The following is a 22,324-nucleotide window of genomic DNA, read 5'->3' as shown; positions in this document are numbered from 1 at the left end:
TGTCTAGATGTGAAAAGTTAGTAGCGACATATCACAACAGACTAAAGGCTGTAATTAAGGCAAAAGAAGGTTTAACAAAATACTGACATGGGGGGTGATCTTTTTTCCAACTCAGTGATTCTGTTTTTTAATTTTTTTCTGACATGTTGGTGTTAAATATTTCACTTGGATGTTATAAGTTGCACTGAGTAAATACAACTGGATAAAACAAAAACTGTGTCTCTTTTCATTTCAGGCTGGAAAGCAACAAAATGTGATCATTTTAACCTTCCTAGCGGTGTTCCCAAGTGTGGCTCGGGGTTAATTTTCATTACCAAAAGTGGTATTACCCCAGAATCTTACTCACCTTCCCCTGCGATCCCCCGCTGTCCTCCCCAGCCTTCCTGCAGCCTTCCTCCCGCTGTCCTCTCGCACTGGAGTCGGCCGATGCCGACACCTTCTTCTGGTTCCCTTCCCTGCGAGCGCCGTGTCGCAGAGGGGTGGAACCGGCGGGAGATTTAAAAAAAAAAAGAAAATTGCGTGATACAGTGTAATCTGTTAGAATTACAACTTTGTATCATGCCATTTCACCTAGAGGCTTTTCCAGTGCCCTGCCTGAACCTTTTGCGGTACTTTGTGCCTGAAAAATTGATAACGTCCATGGCGTCCAAAAAGCATTCTTTTAGCTCAAAAACGCTTTTGGACAAACTGGAAAACAGCGATGGTGTATCGGAGTTATTTGAAGAACTGAGGGATAGCGATTCGTGGGGAAATTCCTCATCAGGTACTAAAAGTGACAACAGTGCCGATTCTTTGACTGAGCTCAGCGACGTGCAGACTTGTTGCTCTATTGACTGCGATACGGATCAGGCAGCGCCCCCGAGAACAGTTTCTCCCTCATAATGAAATATCTCCACTTCAAAAACAATGAAGAATTTAATGAAATGCATTATTATTACATTATAATTTATGATTTTGTGTTTCAAACTTTATCATACCCGGAATGTCTACTAGACTCTTGTTTGGACAGATTTAAGTGAGTTATTCCTAAGAATTACAGGCCTAAAATAAAAACAATAAAAAATCCATGCAAAACAATCTACCGCTTTAAGCACAGAAATTCGGACATAATCAGACCGCCAGGGAGGTTAAACGGGGGGGGGGGTGATTTTATTCTATACCCACGATAGATAGACAGATAGATAGATAGATAGATAGATAGATAGATAGATAGATAGATAGATAGATAGATAGATAGATAGATAGATAGATAGATAGATAGATAGATAGATAGATAGATAGATAGATTAACACACAATAACAATCTATGGTTAAGATAAAAAGATGGAAAAGCAGGCCTACAAATAACACATTAAATGAAATTCCATTGACGTTGCTTTACCTTGAAACACACTATATTCATTTTCTTTAGCAGCTGTGAAATATTTCTAACACTTACAACACAGAAGCACAAGACGATATGTCACATTCTTTCAAAAAGAATTTATCCTTCCATTCGAGAATCATGCGGGAGTCTTATTTATAACGCTGAAGGTCACCAATTACAAAGACACTTTCTAGTGATGAAGGTCAGTGCTACAACGTCAAATAACAAGGTGAGAAAATATGTATGGTTTATCTCCTTCTATACCGGAGACTGGGAGCTTCTTATTTTAAGAGGTATCATTACCGTAATGGGGGGCTGTTCACTCTTTGTCCTTGGGTAATAGTTTGGAGCTACAGACTGTGGCAGGATCCCGAGATACTGGAGATATTGGTGAAAAGATTTGGCAAAGTTCCTATTAGCTTCCATTTCATAATTTCTGTCACTTTCAGCATTTAAGTTCTGACCCCTAAAAGACAGATGCAAAAATACAAGATTACAAATATCAGTTTATTTTCAGAAAAAGGAGGTTTCATTTATCAACTTGTGTTTAATACAAACTGTCTGTAAAGCCCTAATCTGTTTCATGCCATCATTCCACAACTGTCACTTTCTACACAGACTAGAATCTGATTAGCTATTATGGAAAAATGCAGACAGTTCTTATCAAGTGTCAGGGCCCATTCACACTAGAATGCAGTGTGGAAAACCAATGTTCCTTTGCAGTTTCCCGCACCGCATTCCAGTCACACTAGCCTTTCTTTCTGCAGCAGGTGTCCATGTAAAGTTAATGACACCCCAAATGCAGGTTGCAAACGCAATATGTTTGCCTGCACTGGATCGCATAGCACAAAGGTTCCTGTGTGATCCCAATGCAGTTTGTAGTGTGAATGGGCCCTAAAAGTATACCTAAAGTTTGGCTCACCTCTATGCATTTTTTAGTGCATTTTTCAGTTTGCGGAAACGCACTACAGCCTATTTAACATGTTTTCTTACGGTACACATTCACATCTATGCGTTTATCAGCTGGTCTGTTTGTGGAAAGGGTCAGGGACTTTTTCCAGCAGCGGATTGCATTTTGCATACAATAGACTTCAATAGACTTGCACCTAAAACACTAAATTTTGGACAATTCCTTTATTAAAAAAATAAAAAAACAATGTCCCTGGTGTAGATCCATTGTCAATCACAACACCTGCCGCACTGCCGAACCCAGTCCGAAGGCTCCGCCATCTGGCTGCTCCACCATCTGACAACTCTTAAATAGCTAAGGGGAAGGGCCACCCAGTGATGTCATCTGTTGGCAATGCCCCCTGTGAGGTCCTTGACCGGTGCAAACTGGGCTGCTGGCGTCACGGGGGGGCGGTGCCACAAGGTGAAGTTGCCAGATGGCCCCGCCCATTAGCTATTTAAGAACTGCCTGTCGGTGGAGCAGGCAGACGGCAGGAGCCTTCAGCACGAGAGGAGCTTTTTATTTTAAGATGTCCCCCTTGCCACAAAGCACCCACCCCCTACATTTAGGGCATGTGGCCTGGTATGGTTCAGGAGGGTGCTCACTCATCCCCTCCCTTTCATGATCTGCCAGGCTGCATACTCGTATAAGGTTCTGGTACGGATTTTGGGGAGACCCCAGGCCAATTTTCTTTTCAATTTTGGCATGGGGTACCCCTCAAAATCCATACCAGACCTGAAGGGCCTAGTATCACGCCATTTTTTTTTGTCAGCACTTCTTCTTTTTACATTCAGCTGTCAGTGGGGCTTCTCGGCCCGCTCCTTAACAACCAGCTATACAGTACACAGTTGGCTTAAAAGGGAAAAAAAACGCAAAGTACAAAATGCAACAAAAATCTGTGTGCAAAAATGCAAAATGCACTGCAAAATGCACTGTAGAACGTATCAATTGCAAACTGCATAGATGTAAACCAAACCTAAAGGCAAACTTTTTTCTTTTTTTTTAAAGATCTGCATAGAGTGGTGAAGGGCTAGAACCCCTGTCATGATTTTACTGCTGTCTGTGTCCCCATTCAGAAGTTTCACACTCTCTAATTGTCTTCTTGACTACCAGCATCACCAGAAATGAAGGTGAGGATAAATCCAAAAGTTTGAGTTTCCACCAGGGCAGGAATAGCAGGGAAATCTTCCAACTGGAACACTTGCTCCCATGACTACAATCTAGGAAGGGATTTTCCCTTACATTAGAAAAATGTCCTCTTAATTCCTTGTTAAGTCTATAGGATAGGAAATTAAGGGAAATCTCCCTACCGAGACACAGAAAAACTGACAGCAGTGTTTGCTGGGAGCTGGGGTTGTGTTCACCCCTTTGGGGGTGCTTCTGTAAAAATATTTAATCTAAAGTTCCTCAAGCTTCACCCAAACTTTATCAGGTTGCATACATCATAATTAGCTGTTTAGTTAAAAAAAAAAAATAAATAAATAAAACTAATTCTGAAACATGAAAAATATGTTTTGCTACATTTATCTTAGGGACTTGGTTGTATATTTGGTTTTCTCTCTCTTAATATGACCTCCATTACAGCAGTAGCATATACTGTATGCATTAACAGCTGTATTATCAATATGCTGGCTGCCAGTTTAAGGGCTATGAGGTGTGTTTATAAATCAGAATTAGATGTTCTTTTATTGAAAATCAGGCTGCCTGCCCTCTAGAAAAGTTTATACAACAGTATTTTCTTTTTGAATCCTGCATCTTTAATTCTGGGTAGCCAGCTAAAACAGTTTTGCGAAGGTCTGCACCATATTAACCACTGTAGATGAGACAGAGTTTTCTTTTATTAGGAGCACAAAAACTTTCATTGAAATATATTCTCAATAGCAACACAGTATATACAGTACATCTTCATTTGTGCAACAAATGCATTTGCAAACCCAGACATTTCCTTATAAACATAGCGGTGGCCTTATCATCGGGCTGTACATAGTCAGTACAGGGAGCAGAGCACTGAGAGGGCCCTAGCAGGTCCTCCTACTTCAAGCTGCCTGCAGAAAACTACTGTACAGGAGAGGATGGATACCCGACCAGTCACCCTACACAAGGAAGGACAGCAACAAAGAATGGTCTTTATTACAGGAGAACCCTACACAAGGCATAGTGAAGGATTTGTTTCATGCTGGACTATGGCACAGGTCTGGAAGAAGGATACAAAGGACACAACTGCTAATAATTGATAAATCTTCCCCTGTATGTGTACATTGGTGTTCCTATTTTTTTTTTTTTTTTAGGTAGGCATGCCAGTCTCTACAATTTGTTACTCACCTGCTGTGACACATAAGACATACAGGTGATAAGAAACCATGGGAAGGGCTAATGACGGCCAAAAGATATTTAAAGCATTTCCTTATTTTAACTTTAAAAGTACCGTTCCGTTATATGTATTTGCAAAGGCACCATGGGCTATATCTCCCCATGGTGCCTATGCAAATACATATATATATATTGTATATATACAGTATATATATATATATATATATTTTAATACACATAAATATATTTGTTGTCAACTCTGTATAGATATGCTCCCTGTGAAGCTATTTTGATTTAGGAGCCTTTTTGTCCAATTGGAAGTTACAATCTACTACCTTTGGACAGACATATCTGAAAGTAGCCACATAGTAAGTGCCCCTTTGTCATTAATAGCATATATTTATAGGCTATGACTAAAGTTTAAGTAAAATTAAGTAATAATAGGAATATTATAATTTTACAGTATTAGAGGGTGGGAGTCTCTTCTGTGGTCCTGGTGTTCCGTGAAAAAACCCTACCCGTGAAAATTCACTACCCTTGTCACTTCCGGTGCACCTACGTCGCACCTACGTCATGGAACAGCTGAGCAGATTACCATTGCGCATCTTTAGAGGTCCGGAGGGTAGGGAATTTTGACGGGGTAGTGTGTTGTAACGTTACACCGCATCAGCTGTTGCCGCGGTAACATTAAAACATCTCGGCTGCAACATGAGTCATCTCCGCTCCTACCCCTGTCACTTCCCTGATCTCGGCTACTAAATGTAAAAGCGGCGGGTGTATGAAAATATAAATCACGGAGATCTCGGCTCCGTGATTTATATTTTCATACACCTGCTGCTTTTACATTCCCTACCCTCCGGACCTCTGAGCATGCGCAATGGTGACCTGCTCAGCTGTTCCATGACGTAGGTGCGACGTAGGTGCACCGGAAGTGACGAGGGTAGGGAATTTTCACGGGTAGGTTTTTTTCACGGAACACCGGCGCCTGCCTGGGGAGAGTTATGCGCATGTGGGGCTGATATTGGAGGTGGGTGTTGTCTGCAGCTGACAATAATCCTAATAGAAGATCTATTATTAAATAACAATAATTTGTTTTGTATATGATGGTAAATTATGTTGTCTCTCCCGAAAGATGAGTACTATGTGGTCTTTGCAGCTCTGATGAAGCGATCTGCAAAACGCGTTGGCATTGTAAGACCCCACACTCATAGTGCTTCACTATTGGTTTATTACTCGCATGCTTTACCCTATGGGGATTTTATAATATATAAATAGTTTTGCACATAGCACATCTGTTGTTCTTTTAATTATACAAATAAACTTTTTCATTTTATTATAAACCTTGTATGCTACTCTTCATTGGCCTGCACAGTTTTATATCTTTGCCCCCCTTTTTCTTCCTTGTAGAAACATTGTGTAATGCTTCATTTATGTCTACATACTTTCATATATAACTAACTGTAGAAGGTAAATAAAAAAGAACATAATCATCTTACCTAGAAGTGCTGGAAACATCAGATGGACGAGATTCAGGTGGTCTGCTGTATATCTTACGAATATTTGATAGTTCCTTTGCAATGATATGTTGGGTGTAGTCATCTTTCCAAGTCAAGCCTAAATGAAGACAAAAAGGAGGTAACATGAGATAATAGATGTGCTGTATCTACAATCTGGAGTTATAATTAGCCTATTTAAACATGCTTTGAATTTGAATTTCTTTGCAGGAAATTTTCTGACAATATCAGCCTACAGCCCTTGAGACATATAGAAATAAAATCTAGCTCAGGTAGAGCGTGGTGTAGGACTTAAAAGAGTTGATCAAGGGGAGAACTTGGAACAAAAGACCTGCGGGAGGGGGGAAACCACTGCAACCAAACAGTTCTTTCTTGGTAGATTTCTGTACCCAGAGTGTACCATGGTGCCACAGTTATTTGTGGGCATTGAAAAAAGTAGGTGTCCCAAGAGGACATGTTTTCTTGTGACATATCTTTTCACATCTTCCAGCATCAGCTTCCTTTGCAGTTCTTGGCACTCGGTCATATGACATCTTAGGATTGTAAAGAAAGTCAGTGCTGGAAAACCTCTCTCTGCCAGACTTAACAGTGAGCAAGAAGCTTTATAATGCCCCGCATGCAGGTCTCAAATTAAATAAGTCAGAATGCTGGAGTATCTCCACTCAAGGTCACCAGCCACCAGCCCAACATATCAGTACTGGCTCAGGAGGCAAATGCCCCCCTTCCTTCGGGCACAGTCCTCCCTTAGGCTGACAGACCAAATGAGGGCATGATTGTGTACCATATTATAGGATCAGATACACCCACCCTCCTACCCAAACCCTCTCTTTTAAACCTTTACCATAAAGCATATGTATTCATGTTTTATGCTTTTTTTATTACACCACTCAACAGGGTGTGTTTATATGTGTTTCTACAAAATCCGAAAAAAGTAATATAATGTAATATAACAGTTCTTAATCTGTTGATTCTATACAACATGTAAGCTTATTGATTTGTAAAATTCTCTTAAATGATTCACTTCTTGTCAATTTCAGTTGTTCAAGTAATTGAAAAAGCATCTTTCTATATTGGAGAATTTTTTTAAGCGTTTTTTCAAAATGATGACTTGCATTGAAAAGAATGTTCTCTGACTACCAGAAATTCTGAGAGCAAAACAATTATCTGTACGCCGTGGAAGGTACACAGGGTTGTGAGCCACTGCAAATTCAAATTGCACTTCCATGTTTATCTCCTACATTTCATTATCTGTGGATAAAACTAATTGGTAAACAAAATCAGCTCCAATAAACATGAGAATATTTCCCCTGAAGAAGCTGTACAATGTTTTTTTTAAGTGTTTGGTTCTCAGAATATTTTAAAAGGCAGCTCCAGGCAAACCGCTAAATAAAGAGATGTAAAAACTTATATAGGAACAGTTCTATCTGCCAAACATTTTTATAAACAATGTGATTATTCTTGTCATCTGTATTTATGGAGACATATTATAAGGTGGGGGAAAATGTCGTTTGGAAACTGCAGTTCTGTGGACTTTGTGCCACTAACCCACATCTTTATGTATCTCCACAATGGTAACACTGAGCTCTCTGTAAAACCACTGGTGTACCACAACCTGATGGGGCTTAATGTATGCGTGCATCATACTTTCCAGGAGGAAAACAGCTTAGTGATTCAATGGCTGAGAGGGGCCCGAGTGTTCTTGGTAGATCATAAGCTTATTAGTAGCATGCATTGCCAGGCTACAGTTTCTAAAGCCAGCAAAATACTTTCCTATATTAAAAGAGGTATGGACTGCAGAGGGAGGGACCTCAATTTACCCCTGTCTAAAGGACACTCCTCTAGATAGAGTAAGGTGTTAATTGGCCAACATCCCCAATTGCAGAAAACTAAAGAAAACCCCCCTAAGGGAACGGGACTTTCAAGGCCAAAAGTAACACCACAAATGTAAAAAATACAAATTTTTAATATAACACATTGAAAGTCACAGTGATACATATACATAGAAAAAACATTCGACAAAGAAGATGATAAAATTATATCATGATCACACAAAGATGGTGAGGCATTAGTTTCCAGTAGACACCCTACGCGTTACAGGAAATACCCTTCGTCAGGGAGTAAATATGGGAACTCATATGCATGAAGCGTTATTCTGTAATAAAAGATGTACAGGTAATAACATATGCAACAGAGTAATATATACATTAACCGGTTGCCGACTGCGCACAGTATATTTACTGCGGCAGTCAGCCCCGGCCAGGCAGAGTGACGTAGATCTAAGTCGCTAGCCTGTCACCGGGTTTTGAGCCAATAGCGGGCGAGTGCGAGGCGCGTGCCCGCCTCGGCTCGTTCACAGAGGAGCGCGGGCGTGTGACCGGCGGCCCTGACGTCCGCCGGTCACACTACGATCGTCGGTAGAGCGGGAGAAAGGCGGGCGGCTTATGTAAACAAGCCGCCTGTCATTCTCCCCTGTGTAAAAATGCAGATCAGACGGTTCTACTATGTAGAACCGTTGATTTCTGTTTTTACACTAGGAGACCTGTCCCACTACAGTTAGAATCACGCCCCTAGGACACACTTAACCCCTCCCTCTCCAATACAGTTAACCCCTTCCCTACCAGTGTCACTTTTGCAGTAACAGTGCATATATATAGCACTGATTACTGCAGTAATGACACTGGTACCCCCAAAAGTGTCAAAAATGTCAGTCAAGGGTCCAATCTGTCCGCCGCAATGTCACAGTACCGCAAAAAAAATCGCAGATCGCCGCCATTACACCAAAAATGACAAAAATCTTTCCCTTTGTTAGTAAACGCGATAACTTTTGCGCAAACCAATCAAAATACGCTTTTTGCGATTTTTTTTACCAAACATATGTAGCATAAAACAAATTGGCCGAAAATGTTAAAAAATTTTGATTTTTACATTTTTTTGGGGGGGAATTTCATATAAAAAAAAGTGAAAAATATTGTTATTTTTGCAAAATTTACGCTCTTTTTTTTGTTTATAGCGCATGATCAAAAAATCGCACAGGTGATCAAATACCACCAAAAGAAAGCTCTGTTTGTGGGAAAAAAAGGACGTGAAATTCGTTTAGGTACAGCGTCGCGCGACCGCGCAATTGTCCGTTAAAGGCACGCAGTAAAAAAATCGCAAAAAACCCCCTGGTCAGGAAGGGGGTAAAATCTTCCGGGGCTTAAGTGGTTAATTAACAATGCGTCTACATTTGAAACAAATTCGTATATAAAAAGCCATGACAGCCACATTTAAACTGAGCACGTACCATGGGTAGATTCGCTGACCATGTCAGGGTGGAATGTGGATCAAAGAAGTGGATTGATGGAAAAAACAGACCAGGATAGAAAATCTAGGTTAGTGTAGAGAGGTGGTCCAAAAGTGTCTCCAACACAACTCAATTTACCCCTGCACAAATCATTAGTAAGACCTCATCTGGAGTTCAGTTTGGGGCACCAGTTCACAAAAAGGATATATGGGAACTGGAGAGAGTGCAGAGAAGAGCAACAGAACTGATAAGAGGCATGGAGGAGCTTAGCTATGAGGACAGATTAGAGGAACTGAATTTATTCTCACTTGAGAAGAGATTAAGGGGGGATATGATCAACATGTATAAATACATACGTGGTCCATAAAGTGAACTTGGTGTGCAGCCATCCACTTTCAGGTCATTACAGAGAACAAGGAGGTACTCTTTACATCTAAAGTGAAAGAGATTTAATCTCCACACACAGAAATATTTCTTCACAGTAAGCGCTGTGGAAAAGTGGAAAAAACTCAGATTCCCTCAAGATCTAGTTTTGGACAGTTCTGTAGATTATTTTAAAAAAAAAGCTGCATAAATGCACATAGAGATTGTTGATCCAGAGAATATCTAATTGGCTTCCAGGGGACCAGGAAGGATTTTTAATTTTTTTGGATGCTTTATAGTGGTTTTTTGCCTTTCTCTGGATCAGCTGTGGGTATCAGATTCTATATACTGAGGTTCTCTTTTTATTTAATTTATCAGCTGAACTAGAAGGACTTGTGCCTTTTGACTATGTCAATCCGGGTACACGCAGGCCGAATGTAGGAAAACGTTTGCCGATTTTAAAAAAACGGCCGACGTTCGGCCCCGTGTGTATGTCGGTCTGTCCAAACCAGCAGTCAACCGCCTCCTGATCAGTGCTCTCAGTCAATGTCAGAGAGTGCTGATCACAGAGTTCTGGCGGGGGGGGGGGGCAAACCCCCTGTCAGAACACAACAGGACAGCGGGGGAGATGGCTAAGTGAATACTTCACATAGTGAAGTTTTTTTTCTTCTACAACAAAACTCATAATGTGTACCAGGCTTGTGAATACTGATCAGCTTTCATAGCTTTCAGAACAATCATTTTTACTGAAGATAATATAAATGTAAAAGGCTTTAGGAACTTAAGGTCAAAAAAATTAGTACACAGAATGGAAATATATAATATATATTAAAGCCACATTCCAGGAAAAACAAAAATCTTCCCCTGTACGGCAAGAGTTAAATGCTTCTTTATGTACTGTATAAGGTTCATGAACAAAAATTACTTTTTCTTTCTGATTGTAGTCTTGTGTTTCTTTTTTTTCAAATAAACATGTTATACTTACCTCCTCTGTGCGGTGGTTTTGCACGGAGTAGCCCAGATCCTCCTCTTCTCGGGTCCCTCTTCGCTGCTCCTGGCCCCTCCCTCCTGTCGAGTGCCGCCACAGCAAGAAACTTGCTATGGGGTCACCTGACCTGAGCTGCAGCTCCGTGTGTCCGTTCAGACACAGAGCTGCGGTTCGGCCCCACCCCTCTCTCTCCTGTTTGGCTAACTGAATTTGATTGACAACAGCGGGAGCCAATGGTGCTTTGGCTATGTTTCAGGAAAATCAGGAGGGAGAGTCCCGGACGGCCGAGGGACTCGTGTGAATCGCTGGATAAAGAGGGCACTCAGGTAAGAGTTAGGGGGTGCTGTGCTGGCTGCTACACACAGAAGGCTTTTTTATTTTAATGCATAGAATGCATAAAGATAAAAAAAAAAACCTCTGCCTTTACAACTCCTTTAATCCCCCACTCCCACAGGCTCCCTCAACACTTTAGGACTGATCCCTGCTGGCTATTCTCGCCTTTGCTCCAGCCTTTGTAGGTCCTCTGATGTCATCAAGTATAATGCAGAGGCCAAAGCTCTGCACTGTATGTGAGGATGCCAAAGAAGCCAAGGCAGAAATGAGGAAAGGAGAGTGCCGATTGACTGTGAAGGATCAGGTAAGTAAAACTGCTTATTCCAGGACCCTAGACATAAATGAGTTGTTAACTCTTGTAGAGCAAGGATACCCCAATACAAGAAAGATACTTTGTTTTCCTTGGAGATAGGATATAACTGTAGTAAATTATTAAAATCTAAACTAAACATGGAGCTGTAGCCCACAGCAACTGATCAGGTTTTATCTTTTAAAGGAAACAACGCAAGCTATAAGTGCAACAGCTTTACTTTTTCCTACGTTTTCATAAATCAACCCCATTGTTTTTCTCAATTATTTATGTTAGCTTTTATTATATCGGCCCAAATATTTTGGGGTATGCCAGCTGATGCCACATCCCAGGCTTAATGAAGACATGCATGTAAGACCTCCGCATCACAATGACAGCTGAATCAGAGACTACCGCTGAGCCAAAGCGTATGGTAATTTCCTGTGTGCTTTGTCTTTGTTACCTCACCTAATGGCTGCTCTTGGCTCTGAACCCAATTATAATAATTTACTTTCCCTGGATGAGCGGGATCACAGTGACTCTGTTTGGAGCACATTAATTCCATGTCAGTAACATGGGACTGTACGGCAGGACACCCCTCCACCAATTAACCATCGCTGCTGGAGACCTGTCAACAATGTATATCCTAAACTGTACATTCCTGCTATCAACATTTTTTATCGGGCCTCTCTATATACTACACCTTTTTCCCTATAACTGTTTATCTAACCACATCCAGCTTTAAAGTTATTTTATTTCCTGTGTATAGTTGTGATCATCTTTATGTGTTTTATAAAAATGTATATATAGTCTAAATTTTTTCTTTTTAGTTTGGATAGAGAAGGGAAGGATTGGAATCTCTGACAAGTTTTCCTTGCTTAAAAAATTGGATAGTTGGCGCTGGAACCCCTATGGGGCCATTTATATGTTTACTTTATATTGTTGCTGTCATCCAATATTCCAAAAGTAGCAAAAATATGTTAGGCTAGCAGCTTTTACACACTGGAGGGCTCCATGATCAACTTGGGTTGTGATAGAGAGGAGTAATTGAAAATTGAAGCCCCATACTGTAACGTTTAATTTTACTCCAATGATAAATTGTTTGCAAAGCCAATGCGTTTCAGGGGGCTGCACCTCTGCCCCTTTCTTGAAGCGACTGCTGACTAATTGCTGTATAACCTCACATAAATAGAGTCCAACGATAAATTGATTATTGAGTCCACAAACATTGTTTCACATTTTTGCCTGAAATATATTGGCTTTGCAAACAAATGTTCAATAGAATAAAGTTGTATTTAGGATTAATTATTGAGATGTAACACTTCAATTATAGGTTTTTGTTTGCTATCTATGGCCCCACTCAGTAGGTTCACTCATGAAGGCTAGATCTCAACTTGCTGAATATATGTGAAAATAAAAAATACATATGACATATTTCATATTTTGAAATAATGGCCATACTAAACATAATATCAATGATAGATGCAAAACCAGTATAGATTTCCTATATCAATAGCCTATAACTGGTATCTTGCTCTAACATTTAGCAACATGGTGGCAGTAGTCAACAAATGTCCTTTTTCTTTTATTTAGCTGCTTGCCTGGGATTCAGCTTTACTTCAGGAATTTTTAAAAAATGTACCCTTGCCGTGCCCCCCACCCTGCACTGAAAGGGTGAAATGCTTGCTATGTCTATCAGGGGTATCATAAAGAAAATGATTCTGGATGGGTGCACTTCCAAAAATGTTCTTTATTGAAGATTTACGTAACAGGTGGTTAAAGTGTTTCTTAACCTAAAGAGAAAAGAAAATTGGATCCTGTTCCCTTAAAGCATGTTATACAGCACGTTGCTTGTGCTGTGTCATTTGGCCCCCTGTAACACCTGTAATACCTGGCTGATCCTGCCAGGCTATACCTCCCCCCCTGTAAACTGACCACAGTATATCATGGCTGCTGAGCTCTGACACCGTGGTCAGTTTACATGCCTCCATCATCCGCAGCTCTCCTCTGTGCTCCTGTGTCCCCCCCCTCCCTCCCTGCCTGTCAGCTTGTACCAGTACCTGCTTCCCCCCTCCCTTCCTGCTGGTATCATAACGTATTGCTGTTACTAAAACCCCCTCTGTTATAATGAATGCTGTGCCTCACTGTATGTGTTTTCTAAAAAATGTGCTGATAAATACCTTATTTTATAGCGCCAATCAGCGGTCACGTGACCGGCCGTCTCTCACCTCCTCTTCCTGGCTGATGTCAGCAGGGGATTCTCAGCCCCGCCTACATTGCTGTCAGACCTGGAGAGGTGAGAGATGGCCGGTCAGGTGACCCCTGATCGGCGCTATGAAATAACGTATTTATCGGTAGATTGTTTTAGGAAACACATACAGTGGGGCACAGCATTTATTATAATTTCATGCTCCCAACTTTTGTGGGTACAGTTTGTTCCAACATGACTGCACACCAGTGCACTGCACAAAGCAAGGTCCATAAAGAAATGGATGAGCGAGTTTTCATGGAGAAACTTGACTGGCCTCAAACGATAGAACACCTTTGGGATGAATTAAAGTGGAGACTGCAAGCCAGGCTTTCTCGTCCAACATCAGTGCCTGACCTCACAAATATGCTTTTAGAATGGTCAAACATTCCCATAGACACACTCCCTAAACCTTGTTGACAGCCTTCCCAGGAGTGTTGAAGCTGTTATAGCTACAAAGGGGGGTGCAACTCAATACTGAACCCTACGGACTAAGACTGGATGCCATTAAAGCTCATGTCCGTGTAAAGGCAGGCGTCCCAATACTTTTGGTAATATAGTGTATGTATTTCAGCTGCATGTATAGCTATTTGCCTGTTGCTAAGCTTTATATTAGCTGCAATACTGTAAAGAATCAGTACATAGATGTTTATAACTGTTGTGCTTATAAATCTGCTTATATGAACCCTGTAAAATGATTTTTGATGTAATAACAGCATAACAAACAGTATAACAATGGTCCCACAAAGTATTAATGAATATCTGAGAAGAAGATAAAGAATGACTTGGAGATTGTATTCTGATGAACAGATGCTCTCCACTGAATGCTGAGCCCAAATACCATAGTTGTAATAATGACCGCAGCATCCAAACCCCTGGGGAAATCAGACATTTTGGGACTCGTTTATCAAAATCTTTGCAACAAAAATTACAGTAATTTGCTTTCCCAGTCAAACAGCTTTTATTTAGGCAAAGTGGCTGTAGTAAAGTTACTGATCCTTTTTGCCGTGGCTTGTAAATAGTATGCTAAGCTCTATAGGACTTTATTTAAAGTAAACCTAATCACTTAAAACCCAACTGAACTCTTAGTTTAAAGTGGTTCTAAAGGCAGAATGTTTTTTTTTTGTTTGTTTTATTCTAATGCATTCTCTGTATTAAGGTAAAAAGAACCGCAGCCCCCTCCCCACCAGTGGTGTATTTGGGTTTTGTGCTGCCCTAGGCAAGACTATAATTAAGTCCCCCCCCCCCCCCCCATGTACATTTTCCCCACTCCTTTTTTAAGGGATGTGACTCCCTCCAAAATTGAAGGACTACAAGTCCCAGCATGAACCCCTGAGATCTCATGAGAGGGTGGGTGAGAGGGGGTGGGAGAGAGAGAGGGGGTGGGTGAGGGAGAAAGAGAGAGGGGAGATAAGAGAGAGAGGGGGGTGGATGAGGGAGGGAGAGAGAGAGAGGGGGTGGGTGAGGGAGGGAGAGAGAGGGGGGGGATGAAAGAGAAGGGGTGAGAGAGAGAGGGGGGGATGAGAGAGAGAGGGGGGATGAAAGAGAGAGAGTGGGGGGATGATAGAGATAGAGGGGGATAAGAGAGAGAGAGAGAGAAAGATATATCGAAAAAGAGGGGGGTGAGAGAGAGAGGGAGGTGAGAGAGAGGGGGAGAGAAGAGGTGTGAGAGAGAGAGGGGGGGGGAGTGAGAGAGAGAGAGAGGGGGTGAGAGAGGCGACTCTAGCAACCAGTGGCCAATAGAGTCTCAGGTGAAGGGGGTGGATTTTTTGCTGCCCCCCTGCAAAGTGCCACCCTAGGCCTGGGCCTTGTTGGCCTAGGCCAAAATACAGCACTGCTCCCCACTTATACCTACCTTAGCCCCATCTCGATCCAGCGATGTGCAAGAGAGCAGAGGCTCTCTTAGGTCTCTCTCTCCTCATTGGTTCCCCATCGGCTTCTGCTGCTGTCAATCACAGCTAGTGAGGAGGAAGCGTGAGGTGGAGATGAGCTATAGCAGCTGGCTATGGGGATACTCAGTGGGGAGGAGGAGCCAGGAACGCTGACGTGGGACCCGCAGAAGAGGAGGATTGGGGCTGATTTGTGAAAAACGATTGATATGACATGTTTGTTATTTTATTTTTATTTTTTAACCACTCTAAGACCAGGTCTTTCTGTTTTTTGTTTCCAAGTAAAAATCAGTATGGCCCTAGAAAATAAAATTGTGGACATTGCAATTTTTTATGTCACACAGTATTTGTGCAACATTTTTTTTTTCATGCAATTTTTTTTTTAAATACACTTTAATACATAAACTACACAATTTATATTCCACTTTTTGTAAAATATAAAAGATGATGTTACGCTAAGTAACACGATCCCCCATGAGCTCTATGGTAAGCCGGTGCAACTGCCGGCTTCAGTTCCGGGTTCTCTGGTGGGACAGAGAGCCCAGAAAGGAACCCAGAGGGCAGCAGGAGGGGGAGGAACAACCCCTCCTGCTGCCTGTAAAAGCGATCCAGTGGCTAATTAGCCACTAGGATCTCTTTCACAACATAGAGAATCGCCTGCAGATTTAAAAAAATACTGGGTTAACACTTTAAGTCAGATAAGAAAATCGCAGGTGCGTCAAAACTAAAAGTGTTTAACCAGTTAAGGCCTGGGTACACTGCACATACCAAACACAAAATCTAATAAAATTATACAGTGGTGTGTAGTATGCCCTGTCCTTCTGCCGATCTCTCTCTTGTACCTGCAATCGAATTTCAGCTGCCAAAATGACAACCCAGTGTTTTTGTGTAACTACAGCAGCTGAAATAGCTGTTGCTGTCAAAAATATGATTGTTTAGATGGGAGATAGAAAGATACAAAGTAACATTGTTACTATAGTGTCTACTCTGTTTCATTTATCTGCAGATCATAGGGATGAGATTCTATCTACATAAATTATCAGGTAAAGCAACCTGACAATTTAAAAAAAAGCTGTTTTTATTTTCTTTTTTTATAAAATATGTTGCTATTAAACCCCTTATTAACCCTTAATTTACCCTTTTCAGACTAATTAACACCTTCTTACTCTTCCCCTTAACTATTAAATCCCTGTTTTATTTATATTATTCTAACCATTAATATTTATCCTTTTTTATGTTTATACATTTTGTTTATTCATTTTTTACTGTGAAAAAGTACAAAATGTATTAAAAAAGGCTTTTATTGCATTTGCAAATCACTTTGAAATGCTTTTTACCAGAGTCATAATCATTTTAAAAGAACCTTGGAATAAAATGTATACTTTACAGCACCATTTTTTTTAAACTAACACAGATCACAATGTATTTTTTAGTCATGTTAAATTTTGTGTCTATGGATTTCATTAAAAATAAAGACATTTTTGCAAGACAATAACTCTTAAAGAAAAAAAAAACAATGATAACTGTATTACTTTGTTATCCTAAGTAAAGTTTTTGCCAAATAAAGAGGCCCACAGCAGAAATGTAAAAATTGCTGTTGCCCAAAGGGGGTGTGCAGGTGTCAAAGCTTATATGGTTATTATCTTATATTTAAATGTCTTTCTAAAGTAGGAAAAGTAGAAAAACCTGCCCCCTGCCAACATCTGCAGAGGATCCAGAGATCTCTGTGTGGAAGCAGTGGTCTCCCTGCAGAGGTCCAACCTCCCCCCTTGCCAAGTAAGATCTCTAGCTCCACAATCAGCAAAGGTTATTCACTTACAGTTTACATGTACTTTAAGGGATGTATTAAAAAAAACACTGGATGAATGACACAAGCATTTGCCTAATCACCACAAATTCTTACCATATTTTGCCTAATATATTAAGTTCCTATGATCGGCACCTTCATCTAGTAGCCAGAATGTGAGATTATCCCTGAAATGCCTTAAAGCGGTTCTAAACGCAAAATGTTTTTTTTATCTTAATGCATTCTATGCATTAAGATAAAAAAACCTTCTGTGTGCTGCAGCCCCCCTCAGCCACCCTAATATTTATGTGAGCCCCATCTTGAGCTACATGAGAGCCTTGGCTGTCTGGGACTCGCCCTCCTCATTGGCTGAGACAGCAGCGAACGCCATTGGCTCACACTGTTGGCAATCAAAGTCAGTGAGCCAATGAGTAGAGCGAGAAAGTGTGGCTAATCTGCGGCTCCGTGTCTAAATGGACACATAGAGCAGCAGCTCAGGTCAGGTGCCCCCCATAGCAAGCTTCTTGCCATGGGGGCACTCTGCAGGAGGGAGAAGCCAGGAGCACTGGCAGGGAACCCGAGAAGAGGAGGATCTGGGCTGCTCTTTGCAAAAGCACTGCACAAAGCAGGTAGGTATAACATAATATTTTTTTTAAAAAACAAGACTTAATAGTCACTTTAATCTGGAAAATACTGGCATTAGTACCAATAGATGGATCATAGGAAATCAGCATACTAGCAAAATACAGTCAGAGTTTGTGATGGCTGTGACATTCCTCAAGTAATATTTTTAAATAGACTCCTTAGTGTTACTAAGAGCACCCAGAGAGCTGGCCGACCTCTGGGAAAAACAACAGTATTTAGCATTTTTCAGAAAAATATCCAATTAGATCAGTAAGTTCTGCTCCTGAGAAGACTCAATTTTGGGAAGAAATACAGCACCCTTATTTGCACTATTATGGACTATTTGAAGACTTTTTTTGATTATGATGGTTATTTACTATATTATCGGTTTGTGACACATTTTTCATCACAGCGCTACTGTGAAATGTTGACATATTGCTAATTTATATACTTGATTTCATACTTTGACAATTTTGGCCTCTTGTTTTTTTTTTTTCGTTTTTTTTTTCTTTTTGGTTGGGTTTTGGTAGGATAATGTTAGAACATCTGACAACCTATTATATTATGTTACTGTATATCCTTCATAGGATATTTGGTTTTACTTCCATTCTGTTGGAAGGGAGTTGGTCAGAACAGGAAGTGAGTGCAAATCCCATTGACAGGGAAACAATAGGCTATAGAAAAAAAAAGTGTAGTACTGTGTAGAACTGCCGTCAGGACTTGACTGCTGTCTGTGTCCCCGTGAGGTAGGTTGATGAAACAATTAGGATAAAATTAGAGTAATGTTAATGTATGAATACACATGAATATGTATATCTTGTTTTTTTACATTTGAATTCGTTATAAAAGCAGTTAGCACATCTGTGTCTCATTAGAGAGATTTCCCTTCCATTGCCTTTAGCTATACTTTAAAGGCTTAGAAGGCCTAATGAGTTTTCAATGGCACCCAAGTGTTTATAAATAATGTCTGCAAATGCTGACTTGGTCTTCACGTCAGTGATCTGGCGCAACCCTCACTAACCCCAATAGAAAGCAAGAAACTCTCCTAAGGCCATTGAAGTTTGGATATTGCACTAAAAGCTGTGCAAGAGTGAGGCTGCAGATCTACATCATTGTCAGTGTTTGCTTATTGTGTGCTCCTAGGTTTGAAGGCTTCTGGGGCATGCAGGAGAAAAAAAATTAGAAAACACAGGTCACGTTACATACAGTGCCTTGCGAAAGTATTCGGCCCCCCTTGAACTTTGCAAACGTTTGCCACATTTCAGGCTTCAAACATAAAGATATAAAACTGTAATTTTTTGTGAAGAATCAACAACAAGTGGGACACAATCATGAAGTGGAACGAAATTTATTGGATATTTCAAACTTTTTTAACAAATAAAAAAATGAAAAATTGGGCGTGCAAAATTATTCAGCCCCCTTAAGTTAATACTTTGTTGCGCTACCTTTTGCTGCGATTACAGCTGTAAGTCGCTTGGGGTATGTCTCTATCAGTTTTGCACATCGAGAGACTGAAATTTTAGCCCATTCCTCCTTGCAAAACAGCTCGAGCTCAGTGAGGTTGAATGGAGAGCGTCTGTGAACAGCAGTTTTCAGTTCTTTCCACAGATTCTTGATTGGATTCAGGTCTGGACTTTGACTTGGCCATTCTAACACCTGGATATGTTTATTTGTGAACCATTCTATTGTAGATTTTGCTTTATGTTTTGGATCATTGTCTTGTTGGAAGACAAATCTCCGTCCCAGTCTCAGGTCTTTTGCAGACTCCATCAGGTTTTCTTCCAGAATGGTCCTGTATTTGGCTCCATCCATCTTCCCATCAATTTTAACCATCTTCCCTGTCCCTGCTGAAGAAAAGCAGACCCAAACCATGATGCTGCCACCACCATGTTTGACAGTGGGGATAGTGTGTTCAGGGTAATGAGCTGTGTTGCTTTTACGCCAAACATAAAGTTTTGCATTGTTGCCAAAAAGTTCGATTTTGGTTTCATCTGACCAGAGCACCTTCTTCCACATGTTTGGTGTGTCTCCCAGGTGGCTTGTGGCAAACTTTAAACGACACTTTTTATGGAAATCTTTAGGAAATGGCTTTCTTCTTACCACTCTTCCATAAAGGCCAGATTTGTGCAGTATACGACTGATTGTTGTCCTATGGACAGAGTCTCCCACCTCAGCTGTAGATCTCTGCAGTTCATCCAGAGTAATCATATGCCTCTTGGCTGCATCTCTGATCAGTCTTCTCCTTGTATGAGCTGAAAGTTTAGAGGGACGGCCAGGTTTTCGTAGATTTGCAGTGGTCTGATACTCCTTCCATTTCAATATTATCGCTTGCACAGTGCTCCTTGGGATGTTTAAAGCTTGGGAAACCTTTTTGTATCCAAATCCAGCTTTAAACTTCTCTGCAACAGTATCTCGGACCTGCCTGATGTGTTCCTTGTTCTTCATGATGCTCTCTGCGCTTTAAACGGACTCAAAGTAAAGGGGCTGAATAATTTTGCACGCCCAATTTTTCAGTTTTTTATTTGTTAACAAAGTTTTAAATATCCAATAAATTTCGTTCCACTTCATGATTGTGTCCCACTTGTTGTTGATTCTTCACAAAAAAATAGTTTTATATCTTTATGTTTGAAGCCTGAAATGTGGCAAAAGGTCGCAAAGTTCAAGGGGTCGAATACTTTTGCAAGGCACTGTACCTACTATTAACAATTTATGTTATATAAGTAACTTTGTTCTTCTGACTGGTTTGCTTAACCAAAATGATATGTCATTGTCAGTATCTGAGGATTGGAACACGTGGGACTATAAAACTCTGGGTCTAGCAGAGTAGTAAACAGGTGTGCCAGGGTACCTGGCCAAGCAGATGCAGGAGCAGTGTGATCGCACGCAAATGGAGGTGTGTCAGAGTCGTAGGATCTAAGGAGCTGCCTGGTCTTCACCAGAGCCACTGGAGGTGTGGATGTTGTGCTGCGAGGCAGCCCCCAGGTTGCAGCTCTCCGACACACCCGTGCAAGCACAGTACCAGCAAATATCACACTGGAAAGACTCAGGGTGCACACAGAATACAAGGTACCAAGGAAAATACTGCAGCAAGCTAAGAAGAGACACTAGGGGGAGGACCCAGGGAACTAGTGTGAAGCACGATAGAGTGGGGGAAGCTGGGCAACAGCGCAGAGAGAGATGGAAACAGCAAGCAGGAATGAGGCGCAGGTGGCAAAAAGATAATGTTGTGGAGAGTACCCACAGCAAAAGGAAATGAAGAGATCCACTGATAGAAACCTGAGGGAATACACAAATGCACCCATAAGGAAAACACTAAGAATAATGGCAAGACCAAACAAATACACAGAATACAAGCACACTCGAGCGACAGCAAACACCACCGGAAACAGGGAGGTCCGGCTACAGCTTGAAGACACGTTGCTCCAACACTAACCCACAGGTGCAAACACTTAATAATACCAAGGTTCAGGGCAGATTGGCAGGAACCCGGGTAGCTTGGACAGGAGGTAAAACCCGGCGTTGGTACACGGAACAGTGACAGTCAGTTAGAGATTTTTTTGGGTGGTTTTGTTTATCTGCCTAGTGAGTTCCTAATGTGGCATGCTTCCTACCCCTGAGGTCATCTTTGTTATCTCTGGAAAGAGTCATAAGGTTGCCATGTAGTCTGTGATCAGGTTACTCCATCTTAATGGTTTATGACAGTGTTTTCCTCCTCTACGAAGACAAACTGAGAAGGGAGAGTTCCCTTCATGTAGTTCTCTCCATGTAGAGAAGATGGCCAAGTGAGAAGGTTGCCATGTTGTTTCAATGATGTGTAATACAAGAACACAACCAGTCATTGCGGTGAAGAAGAAAACGTTTGCTTGCTCAATGAGAGACAGTTGTGTGGACCTCATTCACTTTGTCTGTACCATAAAGATTACCTGTTTGGGGTGATGTAAGCAAATTTATCAGCTTCTGGACCCGCTGTCGCAATACATTTACTGTGGTGGGGTGTCCTCTACAGGCACAATAATGTACCTGTACATCGAGAGCTGTTTCTGGGTGATTTGACACAGCGGGAGTTTGTCAGCAGATCCTGACCAATGATTCATGGCCAGGACCTGCTGATTGGCTGTGTCGAATCACAGCCCAGTGCCATGTGTTGACAAACAACACAAGGCTCTGAATAGAGGGAACGATCAATTTCTTTATTTTCCCTGCAAAGCAGGGAAAATAAATAAGTTGATCTGTAGTGAAAAGCAGCACATACTACGCTCATTAACAGTTGTTAAGCACACTTGATTATCCCAAGACGTTAATCCCTTCCCTGCCAGTGTCAATAGTACAGTGACAGTGTATATTATTAGCACTGATCACTGTATTAGCATCACTGGTGATGT

At 41.1% G+C, this 22,324-nt stretch overlaps 1 protein-coding gene across 1 annotated transcript in view; it reads right to left on the bottom strand.

Annotated features, from left to right (window-relative positions):
* Positions 1-22,324, bottom strand: part of PTPRN2 (protein tyrosine phosphatase receptor type N2) — a 1,352,613-nt gene that overhangs the window by 890,872 nt on the left and 439,417 nt on the right. The window contains exons 4-5 of the mRNA XM_082258395.1: positions 6,122-6,239; positions 1,670-1,832 (exon numbers count right to left, since the gene is read on the bottom strand). Of these exons, the coding sequence (XP_082114521.1) occupies positions 1,670-1,832; positions 6,122-6,239 (281 nt within the window). The remainder of the gene's footprint in view (positions 1-1,669; positions 1,833-6,121; positions 6,240-22,324) is intronic.

The sequence above is a fragment of the Pelophylax lessonae genome (assembly GCF_965119305.1).
Source record: "Pelophylax lessonae genome assembly, chromosome: 5".
Classification (NCBI taxonomy): Eukaryota; Metazoa; Chordata; class Amphibia; order Anura; family Ranidae; genus Pelophylax; species Pelophylax lessonae.
Note: the sequence above shows the minus strand (reverse complement) of the source record. Positions and strands in the feature narration are given on the sequence as shown.